Source organism: Artibeus jamaicensis, unplaced genomic scaffold (assembly GCF_021234435.1).
Source record: "Artibeus jamaicensis isolate MK-2021 breed Jamaican fruit bat unplaced genomic scaffold, CSHL_Jam_final scaffold_3222, whole genome shotgun sequence".
Taxonomy (NCBI): Eukaryota; Metazoa; Chordata; class Mammalia; order Chiroptera; family Phyllostomidae; genus Artibeus; species Artibeus jamaicensis.
Genome location: NW_026522038.1, coordinates 4,817,067 through 4,832,381, shown reverse-complemented (window position 1 = coordinate 4,832,381; position 15,315 = coordinate 4,817,067). Strand labels below are relative to the sequence as shown.

General features: G+C 40.0%; 1 protein-coding gene across 2 annotated transcripts in view; it reads right to left on the bottom strand.

Annotated features, from left to right (window-relative positions):
• The window catches only part of MCUB (mitochondrial calcium uniporter dominant negative subunit beta), a 94,344-nt gene that overhangs the window by 13,770 nt on the left and 65,259 nt on the right, over positions 1-15,315 (bottom strand). For both annotated transcript variants that reach the window (XM_037156048.2, XM_053657045.1), the window contains 3 exons: positions 9,939-10,014; positions 9,268-9,438; positions 5,495-5,599 (listed from right to left, as the gene is read on the bottom strand). In XM_037156048.2, coding sequence (XP_037011943.2) covers positions 5,495-5,599; positions 9,268-9,438; positions 9,939-10,014 — 352 coding nt within the window. The remainder of the gene's footprint in view (positions 1-5,494; positions 5,600-9,267; positions 9,439-9,938; positions 10,015-15,315) is intronic.

The following is a 15,315-nucleotide window of genomic DNA, read 5'->3' as shown; positions in this document are numbered from 1 at the left end:
CTGAAATCACATCAAACATCTTGTCCAACCACAGTGGTATAAAATTAGAAATCAATTGCAAGAAAATTACTAAAAACCATACAAACACATAGAGGTTAAATAGCATGCTACTAAAGAATGCATGAGTTAACTAGGGGATCAAGAAAGAAATCAAAAGATACCTGAAGACAAATGACAATGAAAACACAATGAACCCAAACTGAGGGAAGACAGCAAAAACAGTCCCAGGAGGGAATTTCACAGACATACAAGCCTGGCCCAAGAAACAAAAAAAGCTCAAATAAATAATCTAACTTCACACCCAAAGGAACTAGAAAAGAACAACAAACAAAGCCCAACAAACAAAGCCCAACAAACAAAGCCCAAAGAGGGAATGACATACTAATAAAGAACAGAGGAGAAATAAATGAAATAGAGTCTGAAAAGGTCAATGAAACCAAGAACTGGTTCTTTGAAAAGATAAACAAAACCGACAAACCTTAAACCTTTAACCAAACTCATCGAAAAGAGGGAGGGCGACCTTGCCCCAGGGCTGCCTCGCGTCCATGCTGTTTTCATAGTTGTACGGTACCATAATTGAACTGTTTTTCAGAGAATAAAGTTTCCTTCTTCATTCGTCCCAAGTTGGGGATTCCTATCGGTGTTGAATCGGTGCCAACAACCATCAGCTGACACCTGCACAGAGCAGGCAATGCTACATTTCTACCAGTGGTGTGACAGAAGCCCCTAGAACTGACTGTCCTTGTGCTGTGCAAGCTGTTTAAGTATCAAGAGCTCATCTTTCTTTCAGAGAAACTGCACAAAGGCTCGAGGGGAAAAGGATTTCTCTGAACTACTCTGCTCTGAAGACATTTAAAAACAATAAATATCGTTAGAAAAAGAGAAGAGGGGGTACGAATAAATAAAATCAGAAAAAAATGAGATGCGACAACTGACACTGCAGAAATAGGAAGGAATATAAGGAAATGCTGTGAACAACAATATGTCACCAAATTGAACAACCTTTTCCTAGAAACATACAATCTTCTGAAAAGACCAATAACTATACTAACAAAATCAAATCAGTAATCAAAAAACTCCCAAAACCAAAAATTCTGCACCAGATGGCTTCACAGGTAACTTTTACCAAACATTCAAAGAAAAACTGTTCCAACAAATTTAAGAGAAGACTCTCATGCTCATTTCATGAGAGAGCCCAGCATTATTGATTCCAAAACCAGACAAAGAAAATCTTGGGCCAATGTCTCTGATGAACATAGATGAAAAATATCCTCAACAAAATATTAGCGGACTGGATTCAGTAATACATTAAAAAGCTCATACACCATGATAAATTGGAATCTATTCCTGGGATACAAGGTTGGCAAAATAATTAACATGGTACACAGTGTAAACAAAATGGAGGATAACAATCATATGATCATATCAATAAATGCAGAAAAAGCATTTGACAAAATCCAGCACCCATTTATGATTTCTTAAAACAATCCTTTCAGCAAAGTAGGAATGGAGAGAACATACCTCAACATAATAAAGGCCGAATATGACAAACCAACTAACCTCATAGTCAATGGTGAAATGCTAAAAGCATTCTTAGGAAAAAGACAAAGATGTCCACTGTCACCACATTTATTCGACATAGTATTGGAAGTCTTAGCCACAGCAATCAGATAAGAAAAATGAATAAAAGTCATGCAAATTAGAAAAAAGTAGTAAAACTGACATTATGTGAAGATGACATGATATTACATACAGAGAACCCTAAGGACTCCATCAAAAAAACCTATTTGAACCGATTAATTAATTCAGTAAACAAAACAGAAACAAACTTATAGATATGAGGAACACTTTGATGGTGGCCAGATGCAAGGGGTATTGGGAGATGGGTAAAAAATGGGAAGAGATTATTAAGAAGTGCAAATTTCCAGGTATAAAAAGTAACAGGGACGAAAAGTGCAGCATAGGGAATACATTCAACAATACTGTATTAACTATATATGGTATCAGATGGATATTAGACTTATCAGGTTGATCAGCTGTTAAGTTATATAAATGTCTAAACACTATGTTGTACATGAAAAACTAATATAATATTAAATGTCAACTGTGTTTGAAAATAAAAATATGTTTACAAAAAAAGGGAAAAATAAAATTATCTTTGCAGATGATTGCTTATGTAGAAAATCTGAAAGAATCAACAATAAGAAATGCTCCAGGAACTAATAAGCAATTTTTACAAGGCTGTAGAAGACAAGCTTAATAAATAGAAGTCAATCATTTTATTATATGCCAACAATAAACAAATAGAATTTGAAACTAAAAACACATTACCATTCATATTTTCACCTAAAAATTTAAAATGAGCCCTGGCTAGTGTAGCTCAGTGGATTGAGCGCGGGCCTGCGAACCAGAGTATCGCAGTTCGATTCCCAGTCAGGGCACATGCATGGGTTGCAGGCCAGTTCCCAGCGGGGGGATGCATGAGAGGCAACCATTCATTGATATTTCTCTCCCTATCTCCTTCCTAGGCTCCCCCTCTAAAGATAAATAAATAAAATCTTAAAAAAAAAAAAAAAGAAAATGGTTAGGTATAAACCTAACAAAATATGTACCAGATCTATATAACAAAAGTCTGACAAGAGATATCAAAGAACTAAATAGAGATATTTCATGTTCATGCACAGACTTAATATTGTCAAGAAATCAGTTCTTTGCAAGTTTTTCTATAATTCAACACAACCCCAATCAACATCCTAGCAAATTATTTTGTGGACATCAATAAACTTATTCCAAAGTTTACACGAATAGTCAAAAGACCCTGCACGGCCAGCTCAGTACTGAAGACGAATAAAGTCAGATGACTGACGTTACCCAGCTTGAAGGCTGCCTGTAAAGCTGTGTTGTCAGGAGAGTGTGCTATTGGTGAGAAACCAAAACGGATCAATGGAACGGGAAGGAGAACCCAGAAGCAGACCGTCATAAATACAGTCAACTGATCTTTGCCAAAAGGGCAAGAACAATAAGGAAGAAAGACAGTCTTTCAACAAATGATGCTGGAAGAATTGTACCTCCACATGCAAAAATATGAATCTAGACTCAGATCTTACACACTTCACAAAAATTAATTGAAAATAAATCATAGACTTAAATGCATTTTGTTGGCCAAAACGTTTGCTTTTTTTCCCGTAAGATGGTTCTGGTAGCACTTAGTTGTCTTAAAATTCACTTGAAACAATTTTGTTTAATTATATTGTGACAGCTGTCATATCAGTGTGCATTTTTTGAATAACATCAAAATTGGTGAATTTTTGTGTAGCCATTTTAATATTGATGATGGAAGGCAACATGCAACACTTTTGGCATATTATGCTTTATTATTTCAAGAAAGGTAAAAATGCAATTGAAAGACAAGAAAAGATTTGTGCCGTGTGTGGAGAAGGTGCTGTGACTAAGCGAACGTGTCAAAGGGGTTTGCGAAGTTTAACGCTGCTGATTTCTCAGCTGGATGATGCTTCATAGTCGGATAGACCAGCTGAAGTTGATAGAGATCAAATCAAGACATTAACTGAGAACCATCAACATTATACCATGTGGGAGATAGCCGACATGCTCAAAATATCCAAATCAATGAAATTATTTGTGAAAATGAAAAATGTGTATTTTATGAAAAAAAATGATACAGACTTTTTGGCCAACCCAATAAAATACAAAACTATACAACTCCTAGAAATAACGCAAGAGAAAACCTAGATGACTTTCAGATACAACACCAAAGGCACAATCCACAAAAAAAATAACTGAGAAGATGGACTTCATTAAAATTAAAAACCTGTGCTCGCAGAGACAATGCTAAGAGGGTGAGAAGACAAGTCACACACTGGGAGAAAATAAGAGAGATATGATGGTGAATTATAATCCAATATATACAAAGAAGTCTTAAATCAACAATAAAATAGACAACCTGCATAAAAATGGGCCAAAGACTTGTACACCCCATTAAAAAAGATATACAAATAGCAAACAAGCATTTGAAATCGTATGTCAATAAGTAATAGCCAATAAACAACAATGACATATGACTGTACTATGTATCAGAAAGGCCAACACCCAAAACACTGACAACACTAAATGCTGATGACAATGTACAGCAACAGTAACTCTTACTCGCTGTTTATAGGAATGCAAAATGGTACCGCCACTTCAGAAGAAAGTCTGTCGGTTTCTCGCAAAACTAAACATACTCTTACCATTCAATCTAGCACTCATGCTCCTTGGTATTTACCCAAATGAACTGAAAATTTATGTCCACACAGAAACCTGCACATAGATGTTTATAGCCACCATAATTGTCAAAACTTTGAAACACCCAAGATGACTTTCAGTAGGAGAGTGGATAAATAAATTGTGATGCAGACAATGGAATATTATTCAGCACCAAATAAAAATAGGCTATCGAGCCATGAAAATACATTGAGAAAACTTATATGTATGGTACCAATTTATGAAGGCCAATCTGAAAAGGCTACATATTATATGGTTCCAACCGTATGAACATTCTGGGAAAGGCAGAACTATGGAGACAGTAAAAAGATCAATGGTTGCCATTGGTTGGGGGTTGGGGAGGAATAAACAGGCAGAGCACGGAAGGTATTTTGGGCAGTGAAACTGTTCTGTATGATACTACAATAGTGGATATATGTCATTATATATGACATATATCCACATTGGGCTTATATATCCACATATATTACACATATATTATACATTGGGCTTTTTCAAAGCCCAATAAGTGTACATCAAAAATGAGCCCTAGCCCTGGCCTGTGTAGCTCAGTTGTTTAGAGTGTCATCCTGTAAACTGAAAGGTTGTGGGTTCAGTTCCCGGTTGGGGCACAAGCCTAGGTTGCAGCTTTGGTCCCTAGTCAGGGTGCATTCAAGAGACAACCAGTCGATGTTCCTCTAAGATCAACAGGCATGTCCTCGGGTGAGGAAAAATAATTGAGCCATAACATCAAATATGGTATCTACATGGCGATGATGTGCCAAGCAGGTCCGAGGACTGTAAGAATGTACCCCTGTGGTGCCTGACAGCAGCGAAGGCTGTGGGCGAGGCGGGCACAGTGTAAACGGGAACTCGCTGCTATCTGCTCAATCTTGCTACGAACCTAAAACTGCTCTAAAAAATAAAATCTATTTTTAAAGAAAGAGTTAAGAGCTGTATAACAATACACACTTGAGTCCATGATTTTCAGGCCTACTTTTTAACCTAATCATGTCAGATTAAAGTTCCTACAGTGAAGTTTTCAAATTCTAAAAAGAGTATATGAGACTAAAAGTCCTGCTACGCAACTTCTACTGATCATTTATACCACTGCTTAAAAAAAAATCTTAAATATGGTCATTTGGTTTTTTAGAAGATTCAGAAGGCCTGCTTGCTCTCTGTACCAGTGAGCTAAGGGGAGACGTAAAGACAGTTGCATAGCTGTGTCTCTTACCTTTCTTGGGGCACTGTACATCATATGTTACTGTATTAATGACAAGTTTAAAGTCATTCATTAGCAAAATTTCCATCAACGTTGAAGCTGCAATCTTACTGCCATCTGAAAGAGAAAATATAATGCAAAAATAGGTCCTTGTTTTAGAACAGTAAGAATCTCTTTCCATATAGACAAATACTCTTACATTATAGATAAAAACCCAGGTCTTTACAGTACAGTAATGGTCACCTGCCTTTGGGGGGTAACCCAACACTGCTTGCACTGGGAGGGACCCTCCCGTGTTGCTCTACCGTCCATTCCACTGGACCAAGCAGAGCAGGCGGTGCTTCCTCTCACACACTGTCCAAGCTGGGCTGGGGTCCAGACTGATGTCCCTGGCAAGGCTGCATCTGTAGACAGTCTTGCAAAGATTCAGGGGAGGTGGGAACTCTTCACAGCAAGGCCAGAGCAGTTGAGGTGGCCAGTTTGGGGTGGGGATGTGACAGCAGAGCTCGTCAGGCTGGTCTCCGCTGTGTCCTCCCTCGGTTCCTGCCCTCTTCCGAGCCTGGCTTTCCGGCAACCCCAATCTCAGAGTCTGCTGATGCACTCCTCACCCGAGTCCATTTGTGCTGCTTACAGCCGAGCGCAAATGGTATGTGTAGGTCAACTGCCTCCTGCCGGAACCCCACCTGGGGATCGGGTCCAAACCTGAGCCCTGCAGACCGGGGCCAGGTAAGTACCATTTTATAAAGCCTGTCTTTGTGCCCTGACCCAGTTGCTCAGTTGGTTTGGAGCGTCATCCTGATTAACCAAGGTTGCAGGTTGGATCTCCAGTCAGGGCACATACAAAAAGCAAATAATAAATGCGTAAATAAATGGAACAACAAATCAATGTTTATCTCTCTCCCTCCCTTCCTTCCTATATATTTTTTAAAAGCCTGCCTTTCTCTTATTTTCAATTACTATACGGGATTGATTTGTGTTGGTTAAAACTCAGTAGGAAACAGTACCACAAACTACCACATGCAGGGTTCTCTCTCTAGCTTGGCAAAGATGAACAGAGGCAGAGCTGAGAAGGATGAAAGGTGGGCGAGGCAGGGATAGCAATAAACATAATTAAACCTAAGGAATAAATCTGCATTTCTGTGGTTTATTTTATGGAGGTGGAGAGGGGCAGGAGATTCTGACAGTAATTACAAATATCCTAGAAACATTTCAGGAAGAAAATCTCTGGGAAAATTTTAATCTCAGTGTGTTCTGCACAACTACTCATATGGCCTAGTTTATGTTATTATATTTTTGAACTGAACTTTAATGTAACCCAGGTGTGAAGAAAGCAAATTCACTGAACAGTAAATGAAAAGCTGGCACTGTGTGTGAGTTTCTCTATCATAGGGAGTTCCCTCCTTCAGAGGGGTACACTTATAATTACGTGATATAAAATGCAGGCTGAGCATTTTCTCCTGGCCATTTGCTTGGTCACACCCAACCAGAGCTATCTCAGCCCTACGCCTGTGTGAGATGGCAGTAATACTGACGGTGAGATCAGGAAGACCCTGGATGCCCGCCTCCTGTCTGGGTCTCTGTAGTTCTTTTGTCAAGTCTGCACTTGGGTCTGTTCCTAGAACTTGGCTGTTTGGGTTCCTGTTCATCAGCTGTGGTGAGATCATCTTCTAAGGAACTGCCAAATAATTCAACCCACACCACGGGCGAACCAGTTGACAAGCGTAGAACACTCTTTTCATGCCCAAATTAAAATGCAGGCAAATTCCACCCACAGAGCCCTCTTAAAAAGATCAACAACACACTAATCGCTTTATCTGGCGTTGCAAGTATCATTTAAAATTTACACTTACATGACTTCAAACCAGCTCCTTAAAATATTGCCATGAAAAGGAATTCGACTGTGTATGATTTCTCAGTTGAAGTACTACATCGTCCTCCATACTATGTAGGTACAGCGAAAGGCTGACATGGAACACTTTGAAGGAGCTAATGATTAAGTGTTGAAATTTTTCACCAATAAATATTGACTTGAACCCCAGTGAAGTGTTTTAATCAGTCCAAAAGCCCACTTTCTCTAGGATTTCTAGTCTTTTTCTGTGTGCTTTATGTTTCAAAGCTACTCAAATTATTTTTAGAAAAGCAGGGTACACATCCATCAATGCTTTAACCTCTCTTATTTCATTCATTGAACAAGCACTTATAATAGAGTGCACACTACCTACCAGGCAAGCACTGTGCTCAAGGTTTGCATCTGCCTGTTCTCAGAAGCTTAGGAAGGCAGGCCCCGGCCCTTCCGGGAAGCCCATGGGTGTTCAGTGCTCCTGTGGCTGGGGGTTGGGAGGCATGTCTGTCTAGTCCGGGGATGGAGTATTAGGCCATAGTGGCCATCGGACTAAAGCCCTATTCTTTGATTCTGGTTTTACCAGGAAAAAAGCTCCCCTTCCAGTTCAATCCAAAGTCTTCACAATAACCTACAAGGAGGCTTTCCCCACTCTGCCCCTCCCCTCCTACTTCCATCCAGCTCCCTCCTTTGCAGCCACAGAGGAGCCAGCTCCCACCTCAGGGCCTCTGCCTGGGCAGCTCTCTCCCCTCTGCCAAGCACCTCCCTCCCACCAACACACAGGCTCTCCCCACCCCACTCTGATCTATTTTCCCTCCAAAGCACTTACTATCTAACAATTTATATATTTTATTTCTTTATCTTGTTTCTTTTTCCATTTAAAGTGTAAGCTCTACAAGAGTAGGAGCTTTTCTTTGCTCTACCTCTAGAACAGTGCCCCGTCCGGTATATGTTAGGTATGCAATAAATATTGGTTGAGCAAATAAATTCTTTAATCTCCATTTTCCTCTAACTTCTATATTTATCCTTCATTAGTTCTGAACTTGGATAGGTAAGAAGGTTTATTTCCTTTTCAAACCACAACAGTATTCGAATTTTAATAAGCTTATTCTAATCAAGTAATAATTACCATGAAATAACAACACAAATTTATTCATTTATTTATACGTGTAACCTCTGTACATTGGGCTGGGGTAAGTGCTTCTCTGACTGTTTTAGGGGCGGTGGGTCTAAGGCCATGTCAGACCACAGGAACATAACAGCTGTATTTTAGATTTAAAATGTCTAAATGATTAACCACCTCTGCTGGTATTAAAAAATATCTATATTCTTCCTGAGAAACAATTCTGTCATAAAATATACTACACTGAAGTTGCTTTGTAGCAAAGATAAATGAACTACTTGTGTATTTTAATTGTTCACTGGATATTTTACATTTTGTTTTTTAATTACTTAAAAATTGCTGAAAATTACACGCTGATGACAGTGTCATTAACGTTGTCTCGGGGCCCAGGCCAGCATGGCTCAGTGGGCTGAGCATCGTCCCACAAAGCAAAAGGGGCAGTGCACACGCCTGTGTGGGTTCGGCCCCCTGCTGGGGTGCGTGCAAGAGGCAACCAACTGGTGTTTCTCTCCCTCCCTTCCCCTCTTCTAAAAAGAAATAAATATTGTAAAAAATTCATTTTCCTCGGGGCTGAGTTTATAAAATAAGTAACTGAAACTTGCACTGAATTTACTCCATTAATTTTTCAATGGAGTTAATGTTTTTAATATTACTGAGTATAAAAATTAAGGTCTCAATGAAGACCAACCATTTATTATATAAATAATTTTAAAAAATCAACTTCTTTCTTGAAAATTAAAGAAGCAAAACAGAGGTTCAGGAAAAAAGAAAAAGACGAAGTTGAAAAAATATGTGTATATATACATATATATATATATATACCTGCTGTGAAGATGGCTGCACTTTTGACACCTTTATCTTCATTTTGTATGTCCTGAAGAAATGAACCAACTGTGGTTAACATTGGTTTGACCACAAATTGACAACGTTCTTTTCTGGATGGCAAAGTGAGTGTTATCAAGGGAAGGCCGTGTCTGTAATCAACTGTTATTTCTGTTAAGAAAAAAAACAACAACACAGAACTACAATTTACTTTTTAAAAACATAACTTTAAAACACATAGCTTCTAAAAGGAATGCGTAAACGTAATTCGTAAGTCCCTGAGTTCCTGTGGTCATTTACGTGGCTCCTATGGTGCCCTCACAGAACTGCATCTGTAAACTACATCAGGCTGTGCATTTTACGCTGGCTTATATCGCACTTTGTTATAATCACCTTAGAGTCTTCCCAGGTACAGGGTAAGTTTCCGAGGGCAGAAACTGCGTCCCGTTCATCTGTGACTGCTCCGATTGCTGGGGTGGGCGTTAGCACGAAGACACCAGAGATATCAGAGGAGCAGAAAAGGGAGGAACTGCACGGAGCCAGGTGCAGGGTAGCATGGGGCAGGGGGAGGCAAGGGAAGTCTGTTTTGCTCAAAACGCACACGTCTCACTTTATTTGGAAGAACTGAAATAAATGAGCATAGGAATCAAGGAAGTGCTAAGAAAGCTTACCATCTGGTGGCACCACTGTACTGTAAAGATGTGACTGATGGTATTTCAGATTTCCACACAGCTTCACACACAAAACCTGTAAGGAAGATGGTTTTTTCTTTTAGAAAAAGCAGGAGGGGTTGAAATAGGCGTCTTTGCCAGAAGATTCCTTTTACCCTTACATGGCAAGCATAATGAAAACTCCAGCTCCCCACAGGTCCCTGGGGAAGGCCCCTAGAGAAGCTCCCTAAACCTTCCTGGCCGCATGTGAGGGTGTGAGAACACCTGAAAATCCTAGAGTTCTGTGAGGATTTTTTTTTTCTGTGAGAATTTTAAAGTTTGCTTCTTCCTTTTAGGAGATTCTATAAAATAAACAGATACGAATGAGTATACTCTAGATGTTTGCTTCTTGAAGTATGGTCCTTGGGCTGGAAGCCTGAGCACGATTAGGGAGCTGATTAGAAATGCAGAGTCACAGAACCTGACTGGATGAGAATCTGCGTTTTAATAAGATCCCCAGGTGGCTGGTTCTCCTGCACTTTAGACTTTGATAAACACTGACCTAGGTAGGTCTGCATTGTCCAATGTGGCCGTCATTAGTCACATGTGATGATTTAAATGAAAACTAAGTAACACTAAAAATTCAGTTTCTCAGGCATCTTAGCCACATTTCAAGTGCTCCGTAGCTCCTTGTGCGGAGTGGCTACCACACTGGATAGCACAGGAAGAGAACACTGCCATCTTCACAGAAAGTTCTGCTAGACAGTTCTCTGGTTTCTATTTTTTCTTCTTTTCTACCACTTTAGAAACCACAAATTGAGTGGTTTCCTTTACATGTTTCAAACACTCAATATGCACACACTTAATTACAATTTTTCATTATCTTTGCCCTCCTCCTGGGCATAACAAGGAACATCGCCTGCTCGGGACCCACCGCTGGGTCTGCAGCATTGGAATGGCAACCTCACTATGGAACATGTTAGGATTCACAACGGTGTTTGTGTTTACAGTTATACAGCTGCTTAACAAAAGCCAACTGACATCAGTATAGAATAGTGAGAGTACTGTGGGCCACAGAAACAGCACTGAGGAACTGGATCATAGGCATTTCAAACTCAAAATAACGGTGCCAAAGGAATTAGCTCTGTGGTCATGATAGGGGAACTCAAGAGTTAAAGAGCTGAGCCTTTGCTATATTTGATGGGCTTAGGTGGCTCAGGAACTGGAAAGCTGTCATTCCAGGAACTGCAAATGCATGACCGCGTGATTCCAGGAGGCTGACAGCAACTCAGCCTTTGTGCTCCAGGGAGGGAATGCAAATGAAGAATTGTTGATCAACACACAAAAAGGAAAGTATCACTGCCAGACTGCAACTCTTATTCAATTAACCTTTTTCCCAAACCCGTTACCCGCCCTTTCTCCTCCTTATGAAAAGGTCAGCTTGAAATGAGATGTTAAGACAGTTTTTGAGGGTACACAACCCTCCGTCTTCTCAGATCACAGGCATCTAAAAGTAAAACGCCTGTAAAGACTCCACCTGTGTCTCTGCTTGTTGGTGCCGTAGTGACAGGCAGCAAAGCAGCATGAACACGGACCTTTCTGGTTTCAGTCACAGCACGGTGGCTGTGTTCACTGCTATAAAAATGAAATAGTGATGCCGACTCAAATAACATTCCATTACACTCAAAATCAAAACAATCCCATCAATAAGTAAAACAAAGCATTCAAATACATACTTCTAGTACTAAACATACCTAGGCAATTAGTTTCAACAAAACATCATCTATCACATTAAGGCTATTCATTTGAATTTTATTTCTAAAGATACGACTCACTACTAGATGAGAAGAAAAAAGCTGATTACTTAAAACAGATGCAACTCTCAATAAATAAATTTATGTATAAGTTCTCCAAGTTTGATAATGGATATTACAATATTATTTATTACTTTTAGTAAAACTACATAAAACAGAAAAAACATATCTATTTGAAAACACATCAGAATTCTCTACCAAAATACACCTTTTAAAATGAACGGTATAAATGTTTCTCCATGTATCACGGACAAATATAAAAATGTAGGGGGTAAAAGTTAAAGCCCCTCCCTTCACTTCTCCGTAGTCCCGTAACTCTCCCCAGTCCCGTAACTCTCCCCAGAGTAAGCGCTGTGTGTTGTGACAGAGACTCTCTTCTTGACCAAACTTGAGTCAGGCTCCTGTACGCTTCACTAAGCCCCATCCCTGGGCACGTTCTACCAGAGACCAGTTTTAGCAAGAATCCTGTGTCAAGTTGGTTTAGCCAGAATCCCTCACCCTCAATAACTGATCAAATTCATCATCCTTCACCACCTGCCACGTATTATCTGATTATCTTCAACCAGAATCCTGTGAGGTCAGTTTAGCACAGAATTACCCTATCCCCTTAGTACTTTTCTAACCACCAACCCCCACTCTGCTCCAGAGATATGAACCTTCACCATTCCTTGTTGTATTTGGAGTTGAGCCCAATCTCTCTCTCCCCTTGCATAAGGGGAGAGTCTACACCCCCTATTCATTTGTTGTGAATAACTTTTTCTTTTAAATTTTATCTACTGATTTTAGAGAGAAGAAGGGAGAAACATTGATTTGTTGTTGCACTTATTTATGCATTCACTGGTTGCTTCTTGTATGTGCCCTGACCAGGGACTGAACATGTAACCTTGGCGTATCAGGATGACGCTCTAACCAACTGAACTGCCTGGCCACGGACGAATAAATTCTTCTTTAACAATGCCTTGATGTATATCCTTCCAGACCTTTTTCTACCTAGTACCACCTTTATATATGAGTCAGTTCTATGCCAGAGTCTATATAATGGTAAAGACAGTTAATGAGTCAGGTTCCTAGATATCAATAATGATAATTCCTCACCATAAAGTACTTATCATTTAATGTGCAGATGAAGTTCTGGTCTGCTATCAAGGAAATCATTTTAAGATGTACCCTCTTGACAACCAGGAAATGCAGAAAGAAGACTCAGTGGCCAGAGGAAAATTATCAGGGCTTTCTCAAATATTTGTGTAAACGACCGTCACCCAGAGGGCTTACCTAAATACAGACTCCTGGGCTCCACCTCAGAGATTTTTGCTCTAGCAAGTGTGAGGTAGGGGTGTGAGAATTTGCATTTTTAATAAACCTCAGGGTTATACTGAAATTGCAGGTGTGAGGACTGCATTATGAGTTGCTGACCCTTGACAATTTTTAAGGCATTTAAATTTGTGCATGGAAACATTTTTAATTCCCAATTTTAGTGCTGGATGAAGGGTTACAGCCTTCAAGTGATACTCAGTACAGGTCAAAAAGATGACTTAGGCTACTCTTTTATCATTGTCTTTCCTCAATAAATTCTAATCACTTCACACCCCTGCTTAAAACTCCTCATGAAGTAGAACAAAGACCCTTGAGTGGAAAAAAAAGAATTCTAAATTTAATTTAGCCAGTTAACAGCTGAGAGACCCCAGATGATTCCTGGGAGGGACCAGCCCACTTTTCCCAAGGGTTCGGTGGGGACCACAACACCTATCTCGCAGAGCTGATGTGAAGATTAAAACAAAGCATCAAGCAAGTGTTAGGCACCACACATGCCTACGGGCTAACTCAGCTCTGCCACTTTATCACTTTCTGTTCCCTGCAGCAGGAACTTGGGCCCTAGGCAGAGGAGCTTTGTGTCAACAAAGTGCTTTATTTACCCATTTCTGCCTAACAAATTCTGCCATCCCTCCAGGTTCAGCTCAAATGCCATTTCCTCTTCCTGAGGGTCATGATGGTCTAGTGGAAAGAGCACAGGCTTTGCAGTCAGAGAGAGTTGGAATCCTGGCTTCAAGCTACACCAGCTACTGTGATTTTTGATAGCCAGAAGGTTCAGAAGAAATGGGCTGTGAGAAAAAGAAGGGAATGTGTTGGTGGGGCTGGGAGCAAGGGCAACAGTTAGAAGACTACAAGAGGGAAAATACCAACACGGAAGAGATCTGTTTGAGCATCAAAGCAAAGCGAAGGCAGCCATTAGTAAAAAGGAGATGTATGAGGTCTGTCTGGAAACAGTCCAGCCATTGTTAATATAATGAGAACAGTTTACACAACATGACGTAACCTGGCAGCCAAGGAGAGTGGACTGGAATGTGGGTATGTGAACAATGACAACTTCACTGTACTAGTCAGTGGGGCTGGTAGACACTGGTGAGTGAGCATGTGTACTATGCAGCTGTCGCATTCAAAATGACTGAGAGGGCAGAACAACAAATCTGCATCAAATTTTGTGTGAAGCTTGAACATTCCTCTGTGGAAACCATTCTGATGATTCAGAAGACCTCAGCTATGGGCAACTGGTGATTGGCAGCTTCATCAGGACAATGTATGCACACATGCATCACATCTTGTGCAGAGTTTTTTGGTGAAACATCAAATCACCCAGGTGACTCAGCCCCCCTACAGCCCAGATTTGGCACCCTACAACTTCTGGCTTTTCCGAAGACTAAAATCACCTTGGAAAGAAAAGAGATTTCAGACCATCGATGAGATTCAGGAAAATATGACAGGGCAGCTGATGGCTACTGGGAGAACTTGGAGGTCCCAAGGTGCCCACTTTGAAGAAGACTTGAGGTGTCATTGTCCTAAGTACAATATTTCTTATATCTCATATTTTATTTTCAATAAATGTCTCTATTTTTCATATTACATGGCTGGATACCTTCTGGACAGATATCATATAATGATCACACACTGAGGCCAACTAACAAGATCAGGGTGCTTCTAAAGCTATATTATAATTTAGATTAAATACCTTTATTATTATTTTCCATTCAAGATTAAGGGACCCCTGTGCTCCATGCTCCAAAACAATGTGTGTATTTCCACGTACCGAAAACAAAAGAGCACACAATGTGATAAGTGGGCTCAGTGGACAGTCAAGGGGGTTCTGGGTCCTGCAGGAACAAACATGTTTCAGTGGAAACTTAGGTATTATCCACAGCACACTTTTTTCCCAAGTGATCACTGTTTAGCTTTCTTCATTGGTTTGGAGGCATTTTGCAACTATTTGTAAATTGTACGTGACTCATACATATGTAAATTCTATCCAGCCTGGTAGCAATCTAAGCGACTTTCCCACTTAGTGACTTCCCACTGTGGAATACCCATTTCATCTCTGTGCATTTCATCTTAACATTCTTTTCTCCATATAAATCTGTACATGTATATTTTTCCTCTTAACTGGGTATAACATGTGCTTGGTTCCTTCCTATCAAAAGACTGTGGATGAAAAAAATCTCTGTAAAAAAAAAAATCTAACAAAAAGTAACCTGAAGGGGTGATCTGATCATAAATTCCTACCTGGGCAGGTGGGTCATGGTGGGTAGCCCCAC